This window comes from Euleptes europaea, chromosome 5 (assembly GCF_029931775.1).
Source record: "Euleptes europaea isolate rEulEur1 chromosome 5, rEulEur1.hap1, whole genome shotgun sequence".
In the NCBI taxonomy this organism is placed as follows: domain Eukaryota; kingdom Metazoa; phylum Chordata; class Lepidosauria; order Squamata; family Sphaerodactylidae; genus Euleptes; species Euleptes europaea.
The window spans coordinates 31,200,965-31,219,196 of record NC_079316.1 but is presented as its reverse complement, the minus strand read 5'-3'; the positions used below and the strand labels follow the sequence as shown (position 1 = coordinate 31,219,196).

The window sequence follows — 18,232 nt, the reverse complement described above, 5'->3', positions numbered from 1 at the left end:
ATTGGCAGCTCTGCCACTGCTCAGCCGAAGGCTTATGCACTACCACATGTAAGAACTGAGCAAAAGCTTGTTTAAGTATCAGTCCTTGTGCCAATATGTGTGCCCAACAGACATATCTTTTCCTCTTGCACCAAACCTAATGCCGAACACGCTGTAAGGAACTCGTTGGGAACAAGGCACTTAACTGGCTTGAAACGTACTACTTAGACCCATAGGACTGTGCTTTACCTCTTCTCTCCCCTCCCCAGAAAACCACATATATATTTTTGCGTGCTATGTTTAAAAAAATGGCTAGACATTAAGGCAGCTACAGTGGAGGGGGACAAAATATGCAACATCTTAACTTGTAAGGACATTTGCTCTGCCAGTTCCAGCCATACTGAAGATCCTGACCAGATTTCTATGCACAGTTCCTACAGCATGGCAAAATGCTCTTGTTCAGTTCTGTGTACATCTTGAGACTAGTAAAAATAAGTTGCTGAACTGTTAGCTGTAATTACAATGAAAATGCAAAATAAAAAAAAATCATGGTAAACTCCTGATTTTTGTATTTGTTAAAGGACCGTACAAAGTAGTATTTATAGCCTCTGTCAAAATCTGCCACTAAATGTTGGATAGTTGACCAATACATTTAAGTATACTACTCTAGGTATCAAGAGGAATGGAAGCAAGTATGTAATCACTATTTCAGCAAAGGTGTGTTTTGAACATGACATTTTAACAATGCAGAACTTGGCATTATATCTTGTAGAAACACAGTGCTTTCTCCTGTAGCAGTCTATTATGATGTAGCCCCATTTCCTTTACAAAAATGCACTCCTGAACTTGTATGTAGTTTGCAAGATGCCAGGCACGTGGGAGCTTTCGTGACCTCAGCAGGCTATTCCACAGGGTGGGAGCTGCTCGAGAAGGCACACGCATCTTGCCCATCTTCTGGGTGACACCTGCAGAGGGCCCTGCCCTAAGGAGCATTGTTGTCATGGTCTTGCAGATATGAGGGTCCAAGGCCATGAAGGGCTTCGTTTGCAACAGCCAGTATCATGAAATGAGCTCACTAACTGATGAACAGCCAATCTGTGACTTCAGAACGGGTGTAATATGCATGCGCCACCTAGCTCCTGATAATAACCACACTCCAGTATTTTGCATCAAATGGAGTCTCCCAAGTTGATTTTGAAGGGAGACCTAAATAGAGTGCATTACAGTACTCAGTCTCAGTGTTACCGTGGCATTGATCAGCTAAGTCCATGTGGGGGGCATAAGTTCGTTTTTGTAGCTGCATTAACTTGCTTCCCCAGCAGTAATAACCCCTAGGCTCTTCACCGAGTCAATAAAGGTCAGCAGAAAACCAAAAGTGGGAAGCACAATCATTTTAGACCTCAGGCTCTCCAGCCAACATTGCTTCCATCTGGTCTCTGTTTGGTTTCAATTTGTTCCCTTTTAGCTATTTAACCACAGCAGCCAGGCAACAGCTCATGACCTCTACCACATCAACAGGGAACTTGGACGGAGCGATATAAAGGAGGATGTTATAAGCATATTGATAAAATCCAATCCCAAAGCTATGAATGATTTCTCCTAAAGGTTTTACGTAGAGGCTGAACAACGGGGGTAAGATTGCACTCTGAAAAGCTACAACTCCCACACTGAAGATAACTGGTCTCTAATGACAACCCTTTGAGTCCAATTCATAAGAAAAAATTTAAACCAGTTCAAGACCCATCCTGATACCTACTTCTGCCTCAGATCACCTCAATGGAATAGCTTGATCTACTGTATTGAAGGCTCCAGTAGGAGCAACAAAGCATGGTTTTTGTTTACATTCAAATGGAGGCCAAGTCGTTTTTGTGTAGAGATGGTTGTTTTAGTGGGCTGATAATTGCCACTGAGGGAAGGTATTGAAGTGGTCTCTGCTGTTCTGTAAATAAACAGAATGAATCCCTTCCTAAGATATGATATTTTATCTTACTTAGCTTAAACACCTATAATAGGCAGGACACAACTTATTTGAACTTGAACAAAGTTCTTTTTATTGTAAAGCTTCAAACAATATATATTTCTATAACTCATACATGAGTCACAAAATAATACAAACTAGTTCTAACATAGCTTTAAGTCTAAGATCTGATTCAATATATTTGTTATTAAGCATAAAATGTTGAAAATCCATACATACCAATATGAGTTTCGAGACATCTAATGCAATGGATTAGAGAAGTCTATCTTATCATGTTTACAATACCTATGTATATACACCTGTAATATAATTAAATCAAAATCCGTTTGGACCTGACACCTTGCTGTGTAATAAACAGGACAGGCCTCGCAGGCTGCCCTTTTCACCCTCCTTTCTCATTAATGTGGTTCTTACATGATTTTAGCACCCAGGATGGGCAAGAAGCCAATGCACAAGTAGCGTGGCCTTCATAGATCCCAAGATATTGTCAACATCCATTTTGGTAACGGTCAAAACAAGTAGGGGCTACTAATTGGGAAAAGATCATAATCAACCAGAGCGTGGCACTATTTAAGTAGCAGTTAAATGGAGGTTTGGGAGTGAAGGTGGCATGGTACAGCCCGATCTAGTCAGATCTCGAAACTAAGCCAGGTCAGTACTTGGGAAGGGAGACCATCAAGGAAGATTCTGCAGAGAAAGGCAATGGCAAACCTCTACTTTTCACTTGCCATGAAAGCCCCTTGCTGGGGTCACCATAAGTTGGCTGTGACTTGATGGCACTTCACCCACACACAGCAATATAATTTGTTTACCCCTGAGCCACCTTGACTGGGTCTGTAGAAGCGGCATATGGATTTTCTAAATAAATAAGATTTAGAAAACAGGTTTTAGTACTTTGAGCAATGTTGCTCTTTGAAGGCTTGTTTTTCAACATGAGAATAGAAGCAGAAAATCAACAGATAAATGTTTACTTCAGCTCTAATACAAATAAAAATTCTAGCTATGCAGTATGGCAAAAGGTACACAGTAATATACATTAAACTCCAATATACAGACTGTTCGTATCCGCACTGCAGATAAAACCAAAACAAAATACTGTACTTTTAAAAACTGTCTGGATGAAGTCTAACCTAAGGAATTCGAGAACTTTCGCTCCCATTCTCTACACAGTTCATCCTAATAAGGAGGATGGTTGCAAAAGTACACAATGGTACATGACAAAAAAAAGGTACTTTAGAATTTTCTACTGCTGTCGACCATCTGAAGTCCCTGATCGTCACTCTCCCCGAACCTCAATATCTAGTTTTTAAAAGTTTAATGAAATGTCACCCCTTTCCCCTAACTTTGTTGTGCAATGCAGATACTGGCCATAGATGACAGAGCAATTCTAAATACTTACAGGCATGCTGACTTAAATAGGTAGCATCATGTCAGCCTCAGCCCTGGCCCCAACGTTAACAGAATTAGAAATCTATCAAAGTTTTAATTTCATTAATTTTGGTTTCACTAGATGAAGGCTTTTTGGCTCCGAAGGCTCCAGCTGCAAGTTCTCTCTTCTTGTTCTGAATTTTCAGCATGTTTTCTTCCACTGAGTGCTTCACAATGAACTAAAAGGTAAATTTTAAAATATGGTCAAGCAGAAAAAGAACAAACATGCCATGGCTTAAAAAAACATGCAATTGAAAATTCATCAGTTTGACTCCTATAACCCCCTTCACATGAACACAAGAAGCTGTCTTATACTGAATCAGACCCTTGGTCCATCAAAGTCAGTATTGTCTACTCAGACTGGCAGCGGCTCTCCAGGGTCTCAGGTTGAGGTCTTTCATATCACCTATTAGCCTAGTCCCTTAAACTGCAGATGCCAGGGATTGAACCTGGGACTTTCTGCATGCCAAGCAGATGTTCTAACACTGAGCCACGGCCCCTTATTCTCAGTAAGGAGTTTTGCTCCAACAGAAAAAGCTTCTTCCATCAGAGGACTGTCAACTTAGCAGAAGGGAATGTCAGGATTCAACCCATTGTCTTGAAGCATGAAAGTAATGAAGGTAAAACAAAACTTGGAAGTTGTGAGGCAGGAAGAGGCATAATATTTCACAGTATCTTTCCCCCTCCACTGGACCAAGCAGTAGCCAGTGGGAGAAGTTCTTTAAACTTAGTACCCCCTAAGAACAGCAAACAGGCTTCCATATATGTATTCCTGGGTGGATGAGGAACCACACCCACACTTCCCCTTCCCAATCATTCAGTGCCCGTGCAAAGCTTTTTAAAAAACTTGAGGTCTTGCCAATCTGTTTGAAAAGAGCGTGGGGCTGGATTCAGACCCCCACTCAACATGCTTTTTATCACCCAAAAGCTGATAGGTAAGGTTTCATCTTTTTAGAAAGGGACTGGATCACACAGCCCAGGGTTGCTCAATGCACACTCTTGTCTACTGAGCTGGAATTAGATGCCACCTCACCTTTGTGATGATAACATCCTGCTTCTGCCCAAGTCTGTGACATCTGTCGAAACACTGGTCCTCTGCAGCGGGATTCCAAGCCTATCAGAGATAATAGTCAAACTCAGCCCTGCTGTTAAGTAACATGCTTTCAAATGTAGAGACTTCTTTAAAAAAACACACACCCAAAAAAGCACCATAGAAAAGAACTTTGCCAAATGATTGTATCTAAAGATTCAGAGTCTTCTACCAATATAATTTAAAAGAGTTCTTTAGCTTTAGAGCTAATTTACTATAACATTTTACCCCACCTTTGTGGCTGCAGACATAAGACAGGCATACAAAACCAGGCGCAGGTAGCTCAGATCTGCATCACATCTTATGATAGTTTCACAGAGAAGTTCACTAGTAAACGGTTCTGGACAACCATCTTCTTTGCCACGAAACTCAGAAGCTACCAGGAACCCAACAGCTGCTGATGTAAGCCCCTGATCAAAGAGTCAACCAAGGTATAACAATCCCCCCACCCCCAAATTAATGGTATTTGACACAGGCCAGCAACAGTGTCACCTGCCCCAGCAATCAATCTGGGCTGGGATTTTGCAGATCAGAAAGTGTCTAAAGTTAAAAAGGAGTAATAAGTAGATGATACTTACTGGGTCCATTAAGAAGACTTGTGAGGCTGCTGTTAGATTCAAACCAACTCCACCCGCTTTTAAAGATAACAGCATTACAGCCGGGGATCCAGCTTCGGCACTTTGGAACTGCTGAATTGCCTCTACTCTTTTTTTCTTACTCAGTCTCCCATCCAAACGAGTGAAGAGAAACCCAGATTTCCTGTAGCAGAAAAAAAAGCAACATGACTGGGCAATCTAGTGCTCTCACCAGGGGAAAGAAGGTCTGTTGCTTTTTCGTGAAGTGTGAGAAGCTACTACACACAGAGAACAACAGAATGGCATCTTTATCGTTTACTGATTTAAGTGATCTTTAAAACAAGCATAACTTTACTTAAGCACATATTCCTACTTACCTCAGTGGAATCTCTATTAGAGAGAGGAATTTTGTGAACTGAGAAACAACTATACTTTTAATTGCTGGATTTTGCTTCCTTAGCTCTAGCAAAGCATGCATTAGGGCATTGATCTGAAACACACAAGACATTTACTTTCAGTTTACCAAAACTTCTTTATATGGCTTTTCTAAGTTAGTCTTGATGATTAAAGGAAGGAAGAACCCTAAAAATGTTTTCAGTATACTGTGTGCCAAAATGGCCAGTTTTTTTTCTCCCAGTCTTCTATTGTCACATACCAAAAATTCTTTTCCTCAGGCAGATAAAAGTAAGCTTAATACACAAAGACTGAGGAAGAACTGGTTTCTTATGTAACAGAGAATCTTGCAACGCCTTAAATGTGCTCTGGTATAAAGCTCCAAGAGCACTTTCATCCAAGACCACTTCATCAGACGTTTAATCACAGAAGACTGCTGTAGCCAGCCAACATGGCTTACCCTTCCTCCAATTTGAAAGATACTCTTTTTAGACATTGGGAGCCTCAACCATAAAGTCAATGCATAATATTAACAGTGTAACATATATTGTTTTTTTAGAAAGCAGTAAAGAAGTTACATTAATAAGTGGAATAAAATCCAAGCAAACCACAGGAAGGTTTCAGGAATTCACAATCCTGAGAAATGAGGTTCATTCATACGCTACAAATCTTTCTGGATGGCTTCTTGCTTTCTTTGTGTTTTCAGAGACCATTGTACTAACCACTCCCTGTTTTTCTTTCTAAAATTCTCCCTGCCCCCAAACATCACTGTGATTCTCAGTGACTGTGACATGTCAGAGGACATGAGAGGAGAATGAACCTTGTATAAATGCTGAGAAAATACTGCTATGTCACACCCACTGCTCCAGCAAGACGGCCCTCCTGGGTTGTAGCCATCAAAATCAGCAGAAGGGAAATGCACCAACTCAAGACATGAAAGAAAGGAATCTATAGGGAGTGGTGTGAATGATGAAAGGCCCAGTGAGGGGACAGAAGGGGAAAGGTGTGCTAAGCCATCAAAATGAGAGCAAAGGGAGGGGAGGAAAATGGTCCAGGGTGGTAGAACTTAGCTCCACGCAAAAAGATCATAGAGCCCCACCTTTTTTTTTTTTTAATTAGGCAGAATCCATGTACCACAAAAGAGATTAAGACTGCCTGCAGCACAAACCAGTCAAGGCAACGCAAAGCACGGATGAATGCCTAACCTATTCAAGCCAGAAGACAGCGCTGGCAAGACAGGCTGAATGGCTGCCAAGCAGTCAGCAGCCTTTGTGCCACCCTGAAGAGCAGCTTGCTTATGTAGCAGAGTTCTGTTACATGCATCTGGGAAGTCTATTAATGTTTTAAGAGTGTTTACTCGGACGTTTTCCCTTGAAGTATTTTTTCCTAACAAGACCAGCAGCTAGGATTTGTTCTGATAGTGAAACTTTGTCTGGAATCTAACGAATCACAAGCAGAAGGGGTTGTCCTACCCCACTTCCAGCCAGCGTGGTGTAGAAAAAGAAGAAGAGTTGGTTTTTATATGCTGATTTTCTCTACCACTTAAGGAAGAATCAAACCGGCTTACAATCACCCTCCCTTCCCCTCCCCACAATAGACACCCTGTGAGGTAGGTAGGGCTGAGAGAGTGTGGTTAGCCCAAGGTCACCCAGCTGGCTTCATGTTAGGAGTGGGGAAACTTGGTTCACCAGGTGTAGTGGTTAAGAGCAGCAGTTTGGAGCGGTGGACTCAGATCTGGAGAACCGGGTTTGATTCCCCACTCCTCCACATAAGCAACAGAGGCTAGTCTGGTGAACTGGATTTGTTTCTCCACCTGAAGCCATCTGAGTGACCTTGGGCTAGTCACACTCTCACAGGGTGTCTGTTGTGGGAAGGGAAAGGGAAGATGATTGTAAGCCGGTTTGATTCTTCCTTAAGTGGTAGAGAAAGTCGGCATATAAAATCCAGCTCTTCTTCCTGCTACAGTACCTTGCACCCCAAAAGCTCTCCAACAGTGAGACAAGCTTCAGGAATGATGTGGGCATAGAATACTGCAACAACAATTGGGGGGTGTGGGGTGTGCTTCCACTTGCACAAAGACAAGTTTGAACCCAAGCCAGTTACCACCCCTCCTACATTACCATAATTTGAGGCCTTTTACAATCCTGGATTGAGAGTCTGAACATTTTCACATTTTGCAGCTATAATCAAGCAGCTATAATCTAGCCTATTGATATAATTTGTTTGCAGTGCATCAAGTACTGATTTGTTTTAAAAGAAAACTTATTAACAGCATTATTTTCTTTCTGAAATTCACAACAGTGAACATTCAAACACAACATTTACCTTTGAACTTGATACCCATTCTTGGTCAGACTTTTCTGTATCAGCATCTTCTAAAGGACATTCTATGAGTTGCTGTAATCCAACCTCTTTCCTGCAAAGAGGGCATTTGGCATTTGGCTGTGAAACGTAACAGTGTTCAATGATAGTGGCTTTTGCAAACCTACATTGTCCTTTTCATGCTATCTTTAAAAGCATGTTTCATGTTACATTTCAATTAACAGTTCAGTATCTTCAATTTATAACTGAAAGCAACCTTACAGAATTGGGATGTGTATATTACTAATGAACTACGAAGGACTGTCACATTAACACTATATAGAGGGAGGAAGATCAAGTTGGGTGGAGTAAAACGTTTGCTACACATGCGTACATAAACAAGCCTTAAAAAGCTCGAGACCTTTGGTCAAAGGAGCTAGTAAATAAATGGAAAATGGAAACAAGCCTTAACATTATTGCCAGGCGACATTCTACAATAAATCAGGTAACATTTTGGTACCAATTAATCCACATAACATCTCTTCCACAAAACCAGCCCACAAGAACCAAAACATATCTAAACTTTCTTCTCTAGAAACTCTGCATAACCTTGCTTCAGCTCTTTTTCTGCTAGGCAGAGCCGTACCCCAATGAACTGTCAATCCCTGATTACTAGGCAATGTCATATACAATAGTTTGAACAACACTTTAATAATCCTTTCAAATAAATGGTTCAAGAGTCTCAAAGCATCTTGAGTCTCAATGAGAAAGGTGGACTATAAAGAAACATTGGGTTTTGATCCCATTTAAGGTTTGACTGATTACCAAAAGTGGAGCTCCTAACAAATATTCCTCAAAAGGGGGGGAACAGCTTTTGACTGCCCCCATTTTGCTTTGTAGCTTGTTTGCTGCAGTCTGACCAACAGAAAGTTGCTATTCTCAGGCAGATAAATAAACAATCCCACTTCATTCAAAGATGGAAGATCAGAGTTTAACCAGACATTTCAAACCTCATGAATTCTGATTCCAAGACTAATAGACTGTCTACTGCTGTCCGTTAACTATCTATACACTGACAGTTATTTATTAAAAATATTTCTATATTGCCTGTCCAGGAAGCTCTCTTCTCCAGCTCTGCTGGAACAGCTGAAAAGCTTTATAATACCACATAACAGAACCTTTTAGGAGATTATCCTCAGGTGTCCTAGTAATGTCCTGGGGTACAATAAGCATTATTGTTTTAGAATAAAGAATAATGGGTTAGATCCTATGCATCATTTCAGCTCTTATATGTTTTCTTGTAAAATAAGCTCTGAGGCAGGAGCAGAACATTTCTCTCTACTTCCTGCTCTTCCCTGCAGCTGCCCGTATTCTGGGTTCCCCCAACGCTGGCATTTTTGGTTCCCACAAGCAGCCCCTAGGGAAAGAGGGGGACAATGGGCCTTCACCAGTGGCTTCCACTGCCGGGGAAGATCCAATCCAATATATTTTAAATGTAAATTACATTTCTTACACTAAAGCACAAGCTCTAGAATCAAGCACCCTCAGCCTACTCACATAAGATTCTGCTAGTAATTTCTACAGTCTAAACTCTTGTTTTCTGCCCAGGAACAAAAAAACAAACACTCAGCTGATAACAATTTTAACATGAGAACAGATACTCATTATAGCTGATTTAGAGACATGCCTGGTATGCACGTGTTCAACCTGAATAGACTATATGAAGTTTCATACTACAGGGACAAGCCATACTGGGGTTAATTAACCTTTTTTCCCAGAGATGTTTTGGGACACTGCCAACTCTGTAATTCTACTGGTCTGTAGTGGATTAATGTGAAGATGCGCTAATTGTTTCACTGGTAGATTCTTTTCTCCAGCTCAGCTGATGAGCTCTACATAATAAACTCTGGTTATATAACAGCAGGATAGAAGTGCTTTGTTTTTACTGATGAACTCTCACTCAACTATATAAACACAGGATCAACTATTATTCATTCTTTTATTTTTTTAAAAGAAATGAAGCTGTAAATGCAGAATACAAACACACGCCCAGAGACAATTTATGCTAACTTGACAAGTGGATAACAAATAAAAACAATCATCACTTTAGTGTACAGACTGATGCCCTGTTAAAACTTTAATCTCAACACACCCAAATCATGGGTCTGTCTGTGTATCAGAAATGCTCTGAATCCAAACTCGATTTTGAGTGGGCAGAAGACTTCTAATCTGACAGTTACGCTAGAGACTCAGTGTCTGGTTTCCATTTCCCAGGGGGCAGAAAGGGTGACACCAACAAAGTGAAGAGTTACTCAGCATACAGTTTTTAAAAACGATATCCAACCCAAAAACTTTTTTAGATCACCTACAGCCAATATAACAGCTGATCAGTATCAAAAGGACAGCCTGTAATTTGATGCAAACAAAATCAGCAGATGAGACGCACTGAATTCACAGCTAGTCTGATCTTGACAGATCTCAGAAGATAAGCAGGATCGGCCCTGGTTAGTACTTGGATGAGAGACCATCAAGGAATACCATGGTCATCATGCAGAGGAAGGCAATGGAAAATCACCGCTGAATGTGTCTTACCCTGAAAACCCTACAGGGTTGCCATAAGTCAGCCGTGACTTGACAGCACTTTGCACACACACAAATTCAAAGGGGTTAAAATGGAATTTAATTGGTTTACCAACACAATGACACAATTATCTTTCAGTTACCCAAGACTAATGCACATCACTTTAGAATAATTCATGACTGGACTAAGGAAAATAACTAACCTTCTCTTTTTGGATGACTTCACAAATGCATGGCTTACAGTACACATGAGCACAGTGGGTTATCACAGGTATGCTGAGAGAGTCTAAGCAAATTGCACATTCTTCATCAGATCCAGAGCTTAGAACTTGCTTCATCTTCTCTATTAATTTTGAACGCAACTGCTCAGGAGTACCATCACCTGGCCATAAAAATAAACACTTACATTAAAGAAAGAAACATGACAGGGCACATCATTGCCTGGGCATTACAGTTCTGAAGCAGCATATAATATTGGTTCTTGTAGGTTATGCGGGCTGTGTAACTGTGGTTTTGGTATTTTCTTTCCTGTCGTTTCGCCAGCAGCTGAGGCAGGCATCTTCAGAGGAGTAACACTGAAGGACAGTGTCTCTCAGTGTCAAGTGTGTAGGAAGAGTAATATATAGTCAGAAGGGGGTTGGGTTTGAGCTGAGTCATTGTCCTGCAAAGTATTAAAGGTAATGTGCAAATCATTGTCCTGTAAGAATCAAGATAATGTGCTAATGAGAGTGTGGTATGTTAATGTGGAACCATTGTATCCTGAAGTGATCTGTTAACATGTGGAATCCAAGGCTAATCCGCATGGCTATTGTGGACTGTAGTCTTTGTTAGTCTGGAGGTTTTCAGGACAGGAAGCCAAGCCTTATTCATTCTTAAACTCTCTTCTTTTCTGTTGTGCTGATGTTTATGAATTTCAATGGCTTCTCTGTGCAATCTGACAAAATAGTTGGTAGAATTGTCCAGTCTTTCAGTATCTTGGAATAAGACCCTGTCCTCTGTTTGGGTCAGTCCATGTTCAGCCACTGCTGATTTCTCAGGTTGGCCAAGTCTGCAGTATCTTTCATGTTCTTTTATCCTTGTTTGTATGCTGCGTTGTGTGGTCCCGATGTAAACTTGTCCACAACTGCAAGGTATACGATATACTCCTGCAGAGGTGAGGGGGTCTCTTTTGTCTTTTGCTGATTGTAGCATCTGTTGTATTTTCTTGGTGGGTTTAAACACTGTTTGTAGGTTGTTTTTTCAAAAGTTTTACCATCCTATCAGTGACTCTTTTAACAAAAGGCAAGAATACCTTTCCTATGGGAGACCGTTTTTCCTGAGTTTTCTGATTTTCTGGTTTAATGGCCCTTCTGATTTCATTTCTGGAATAGCCGTTTCCTAGCACTGTGTGATTTAGATGATTAATTTCTTCCTTGAGAAACTGTGGTTCACAGATCCATTTTGTACGGTCCATTAATGTTTTGATTATTCCTCTTTTCTGTCAGGGGTGGTGGTTGGAGTTTTTGTGTAAGTAGCGATCTGTGTGAGTTGGTTTCCAGTAGACCTTGTGACCTAACTGAAAGTTTGTTTTACGGATGACAAGGGTATAAAGAAATGGGAGTTTACCCTCAATTTCTTTTTCCGTGGTAAACTGAATGTTTGGATGGATATTATTGAGAGGGTTTAGAACAGAGGTGGGGAACCTTTTTCCTGCCAAGGGCCATTTGCACATTTATAACATCATTCGGGGGCCATACCAGCCATAGATCTCCCGGAGTGGGGGAGGGGGGGAAAGAGGCTAGGGTCGCAAGACCTCCAGCCACCACCTGGAGGTTTGCAAACCTAGGAAAGGCTATGCAGGGCAGGGCAGGGCGAAAGGAAGGAAGGAAGGGGAGAAGGGAAGGAAGGAAAGTAAGAAGGGAAGGAAGGAAAGAAAGAAAAAAAGGAAGGAAGGAAAGAGAGGCTGGGAGGCTTCCCCACACACACACACAAGCACTCACCAGCAGCCCGGGGATCTCGCGCACACACACACATACACAAGCGCGCAGGCCGAGGGAATGGAGCACGGGGTGGGCTGGGGGGGCCCTCCGGCGGCAATGCGGCAAGCACGCGGGCCAGGGGTTCAAGCAGAGGGAGAACTGGGCGGGGACCCTTGGCAAGTGGCACGGCAAGCACACAGGAGGCGGGGGGGATGGAGGCAGGGGCCTCAGCCGCCCCAAGAACTCGAGGTAAGCCACTCACTCGCCTGGAAAAATCCAGTAGGGCATGGGCGAAGGGGAGGGGGCCAAGGAAACAAAGTTGGACTGCCAAGAGAGCTGGCCAGGCACATGTTTTCTCTCTCTCGCAATGAACAGGAAGCAGGGAGACTTGGGGGAAACGCCCCCACAATCACCCAATCAACCTTCTGCTTTGTGTGCATGCACTCCGGCTTCCCAGTGAAGCCTGAAGTGCTGAGATGAGGGCCTGGCTAGCGACAGCAGGTGGGCCGTGGAGCTCCCGCCTCGGCAGGTGGGCCGGGGGGCGGACAAAATGATCTTGCAGGCCGTATCCGGCCTGGGGGCCGGAGGTTCCCCACCCCTGGTTTAGAAAGTCCATTAATTTTTCTTCACCATGGCTCCAAATAGTAAATGTATCATCCACGAACCTGAACCAGACTGTAGGTTTGTAAGGTGCCGATTCTAATGCTGTCTTTTCAAAATATTCCATGAAAAGGTTTGCTATTACTGGACTGAGAGGACTTCCCATAGCTACTCCATCAATCTGTTCATAAAATTCTTTATCCCATAGAAAATAACTTGTCAAACAATGGTGACAAACAATGTTGTCAAACAATGGTGACAGATTGCACAGAGAAGCCATTGAAATTCATAAACATCAGCACAACTTTAACAGAAGAGAGTTTAAGAATGAATAAGGCTTGGCTTCCTGTCCTGAAAACCTCCAGACTAACAAAGACTACAGTCCACAATAGCCATGCGGATTAGCCTTGGATTCCACATGTTAACAGATCACTTCAGGATACAATGGTTCCACATTAACATACCACACCCTCATTAGCACATTATCTTGATTCTTACAGGACAATGATTTGCACATTACCTTTAATACTTTGCAGGACAATTACTCAGCTCAAACCCAACCCCCTTCTGACTATATATTACTCTTCCTACACACTTGACACTGAGAGACACTGTTCCTCAGTGTTACTCCTCTGAAGATGCCTGCCACCGCTGCTGGCGAAACGTCAGGAAAGAAAATACCAAGACCACGGTTACACAGCCCGCATAACCTACAAGAACCAATGAACTCTGACCGTGACAGCATATAATAGATACACATTTGGCTTTGTTAAAAGCAAAACAGACCGCATCTAATTAGCAGTTGGTGAAACAGCCAAATATACTTATCTTTTGTACTTACACGCTTATCATTCACTATCTTTAAAAAAAAATATATTTTAAATTGATTTACAATCTTAATTGTTTTTCAATTCACAAAGTACATAATAGAAAAGATTTCTATTTTATCTCTAAGCAGGTATATATATTTAACTTCCCCTCTCCCCTCCTCAGTCCATTTAATATCCATGTTTCTCTCTTTGTATTCAGTTCTAATTCATTATAATAAACCAAATCTGTCAATCCTACAATAAATGTTTAACTTTAGAAGTTTAGTTACTACTAACATTTTGAATTAGATCAATTCATATCCCTTAATATTTCCCAATTTAAGTTCAGTTACACAATAAATTGTCCATGCCTCCCATTCTCCCAAAAATTCAGTATTTTCTTTTTGATTTATTAATGCAGTTAATTTTGCCATTTCAGCCAGTTCCATCATTTTATCTATCCAAGCGGTCTTGTCTGGTATCTCCAAAGATTTCCATTTCATTGCATAAACCAGTCTTGCAGCAGTGGTGGCATGTATCAAAAATGACCTCTAAGTCACTATAGAGTCTGGTATTATACTTAACTACATCATTTCCGGTGTTTTAGGTACATTCTGTTGTATTATCAACCTTAGTTTATTATAAATCATATCCCAAATTTTTTTTGCCTTTTCACAAAGCCACCAAATATGATGAAAGGAACCAACTTCTTCTTGACATTTCGATGACACTGATCCATACATTTTAGCTAATTTCTTTGGTGTCAAATACCATCTATAAATCATTTTATAAATATTCTCTCTCAGTGACTGCGAAAGTATATGTTTCATATCTTTTGACCAAAGTCTTTCCCATTTATTTAGAGAAATATCATGACCCAATGTCTGTGCCCAAGTTATCATCGTTGGTTTAATTTGATCTTGTTCCGTGTACAATATCAATAACATCTTGTACATTTTTGAAATTAAATGTTCATTATTTTCCAATAACATTCGTTGAAAAGTTGATTTGTCTTTAGTAAAACCTATCTTCAAGTCTTGTGAATATACTGATTGTACCTGATGATATTGGAACCAAGTCATATATTCCTTCAATTCTTCATATTCTTTTAGGGCACATTTATTTCCTTCCCAAACCAAAAGGTAATAGGTAACAAATTGAGCTGGTCTCAATGGTCTCAAAGTTAACATCTCTTGTGTAGAGATCCATGAAGGTGTTCTAGGTTCAAGAAGATGTTTGTATTTTAACCAAATTTTTATTAGTGAAAATTTCACAATATGATGTTGAAAAGTTTTATGATGTTTCAGTTTATCATACCATAAATAGCCATGCCAACCATATCTATTATCAAAACCTTCCAAATCAAGCAATCATTTGTTCTTTAATTGTATCCAGTCTTTTAGCCATACCAAGGCAGATGCTTCCGCATATAGTCTAAAGTTTGGAAGAGCAAATCCTCCTCTTTCTTTAGCATCAACCAAGTATTTATAGGCAATTCTTGGTTTTTTCCCTTGCCATATAAAATTCAGCAAATCCCTCCTCCACACATCAAAATATCTTGTTTGCTCCACTATTGGTATATTCTGAAATAAAAACAGTAACCTTGGTAAAATGTTCATTTGTGTTACAGAAATACGACCCAAAACTGAAATGTTTTTATTGGACCATGATATCATATCTTTTTTAACCAGGTCCCATAGTTTCACGTAGAAATAAAGACTTATTGGTGAATAACTATTTGTAATCCAAACACCTAGGTATTTTACTTTATTAGTTTTCTTCCATCTAATAATATCCAGAAAGTCTTTTTGTTCTTCTTTTGAGAGATTTTTAAATAAAATCTGAGTCTTGTCTTGGTTTATCCTAAATCCCAAGACTTCTCCATATTGCTTCAACAAATCTAATAAATGGTTAATAGATTGATTCGGGTCATCCAAAATAAGTAACAAATCATCTGCAAAAGCTCTCATTTTAAATTCTTGTTTATTCACTTGCAGACCGTGGATTGCATCTGTTTCTCGTATCTGACAACATAGTTTCCAAAGTCAAAATAAAAAGCAAAGGTGAACGCGGGCATCCTTGTCTAGTTCCTTTTTGTATTTCAGTTTTCTGATATTGCTTCATTTACTAAAATTTTGGCTTTTTGAGTATTATATATAGCATCTATCCCTGTCCGAAATCATACACCAAAATTCATTTTTTCCAAAACCTTTTTCATATATCCCCAAGAAACCATGTCAAAAGCTTTCTCTGCATCCAAAAAAATAAAAGCTGCTTTATGTTGATTATTCTGCTCATAATATTCCATTGCATCCAGTAAGGTTCTTAGGTTATCTTTTATTTGTCGTCCAGGAACAAAGCCCACTTGATCTTCATGAATCAATGTTGTGATGTATTGCTTTAATCGATTGGATAAAATAGAAGCATATATTTTGTAATCCACGTTTAAAAGGGATTTGGTCTATAATTCGTTACTCTTTCAATATCTTTTCCAGATTTATGAATCAACGATATATAAGCATGCGACCATGTCTCTGGAGAAAGTCCTGTGTCTAAAATTGTGTTACATACTTTCAAAAATGGATCCTTCAAGTCATCCTTAAATAGTCTATAAAATGAAGCTGTAATTCCATCTGGGCCTGGTGTTTTATCCGTCTTCTGTTTAGATATTGCATCCTCTATTTCTGTTATTGTAATTGGAGCATCCATAATTCCCTGCTGTTCAGAAGATAGCCTGCTGATCCTTATGTCTATCATTCACTATCTTTTAAGTTAAATATGATTGAAAGTGCAGATGAAGCGACATATTAGAAACCAAATGATCTTTTCCTGGGATTTTTTAAAACCAGCATCATAATGATTAATTATTTCATAAGCTATCTTCCATGGCTTCACACACTGAAGTTGTCTCAGTTACTGAGAACCATTAACTCTTTACACAAGTATTGAACACATAATCCTCAGACTCAGGACTGTGCAAGATTAGTTTCTAAATCAGAAAAAAAATGAAAGAAACCAAAATAGAAAAACTGAGGGCTGATTCAGGCCCTCGCTGTGCCAGGCAGCTGTCAGGTTGAAGGGAAAACAAGTGATTTCCGATGTCCCTCCCCGTACACTGTTATGGCATCTTTTTCCGTGTTTTAAAGGGTCCTTTGGAGGTGGTAAAGTGGGATCACATGACGTCTTTCCCCTGTGATCCTAGTGAACTACACCAAAAGGACCTTAAAGGGTTCAGGACACTCTTATGGCTTAAAACGGTGTGAGAGAAAAGGGAGCTGTTCTCCAACTCATCATACGCTTTACCCTCTAAGCATGCTTGCCTGCTGATGATGTCACCACACAGATCGGAATGCTAACAAATCATTAAAAGCAAGAGGATAAAGTGCATGTAGCTTTTTTTCTACATAAGCGACACAAAAATTCAGTCTTTTGGCTATTTTTCTCAGCACCCCTGTGATAAAAGCATGGTTACGTTTCAGTATGAAGATACCGACCTTCTTCAAAGGTGGATGGAGGTGCGCTTGCACAGAGATGTGGGTGGCAACACATCTGTCTCAATCTCAGCAAGGCACCCAGAACATCTGCATAGTGGGCCAAAACAGTTCCCTCATTAAAATACCTGAAAAACAGAGCAAAGTGTGACTTACAGCTTCAATATCCACTCAAACTGTGATTCATAAACCCTCTAAGCTTCTATAGGTTGAGTATCCCTTATCAAAAAATCCAACATTCAAACTGATCCAAAACTTTTTGAACGCCCACAAAGGGTAATAAAATGGCACATGTGCGGGCCAGTCGCACCAACGGCAGTTTCCCCACAGTGCCCCACATGTACAAAATAATTAAAAATGTTGATTAAAATTACCTTCAGGCTATGTGTATAAGGTGTATGTATAATAACAAATGAATTGTGTGTTTAGGCTTGGGTCCCATCCCCAAGATATCTTATTATGTATATGCAAATTTTCCAAAATTTAAAAAAAATCCAGAATCTGAAACTTCTGGGGCCCAAACAATTCGTATAAGGGATACGCAACCTGTAATAGAAATTGTGCATACATACAATTTATTTTGCCTATTGTGTCACTCTCACACACCATGGCTGCAAACTGCAACCTATATTTGGGTTTTACTCAGAGAGCCCCAAATACTGTGAATTTAACTTATAATACAAATAATTTCACGTGTGACTGCAGTCCTCTGATTACTTTTGTATGGTCAGTCAGAACTGTCAAGGACCACCTGGCTAAAACCTTGTGAAACATTTCATATACAGCACATTGTTTAACAAGGCAAATAGCTTTGTATGTGATTATAACAGATCAAGGCAGGAACTGAATAGCTGGTGTTACTGTATTCCCACCATCCTGTCCTTTTAATAAATAACAATGCCATTTTGGATTCTGTCACTCATACAAGACAATACCATAAACATTTCATCAATTAGTATTCTGATTGCAGTCAAGCACAGCAAGCGTTGGGACCACTGAAAACAAGGGTTCAATGTTACATTTAAGTGATCCTAACTTTATACCTTAATT

At 40.2% G+C, this 18,232-nt stretch overlaps 1 protein-coding gene across 1 annotated transcript in view; it reads right to left on the bottom strand.

Annotated features, from left to right (window-relative positions):
* Window positions 1-3,418: 3,418 nt before the first annotated feature.
* Window positions 3,419-18,232, bottom strand: part of HLTF (helicase like transcription factor) — a 179,417-nt gene continuing 164,603 nt past the window's right edge. The window contains exons 27-33 of the mRNA XM_056850392.1: window positions 17,186-17,310; window positions 10,528-10,706; window positions 7,769-7,885; window positions 5,428-5,540; window positions 5,054-5,234; window positions 4,419-4,499; window positions 3,419-3,564 (exon numbers count right to left, since the gene is read on the bottom strand). Of these exons, the coding sequence (XP_056706370.1) occupies window positions 3,421-3,564; window positions 4,419-4,499; window positions 5,054-5,234; window positions 5,428-5,540; window positions 7,769-7,885; window positions 10,528-10,706; window positions 17,186-17,310 (940 nt within the window). The 3' untranslated portion in view covers window positions 3,419-3,420. The remainder of the gene's footprint in view (window positions 3,565-4,418; window positions 4,500-5,053; window positions 5,235-5,427; window positions 5,541-7,768; window positions 7,886-10,527; window positions 10,707-17,185; window positions 17,311-18,232) is intronic.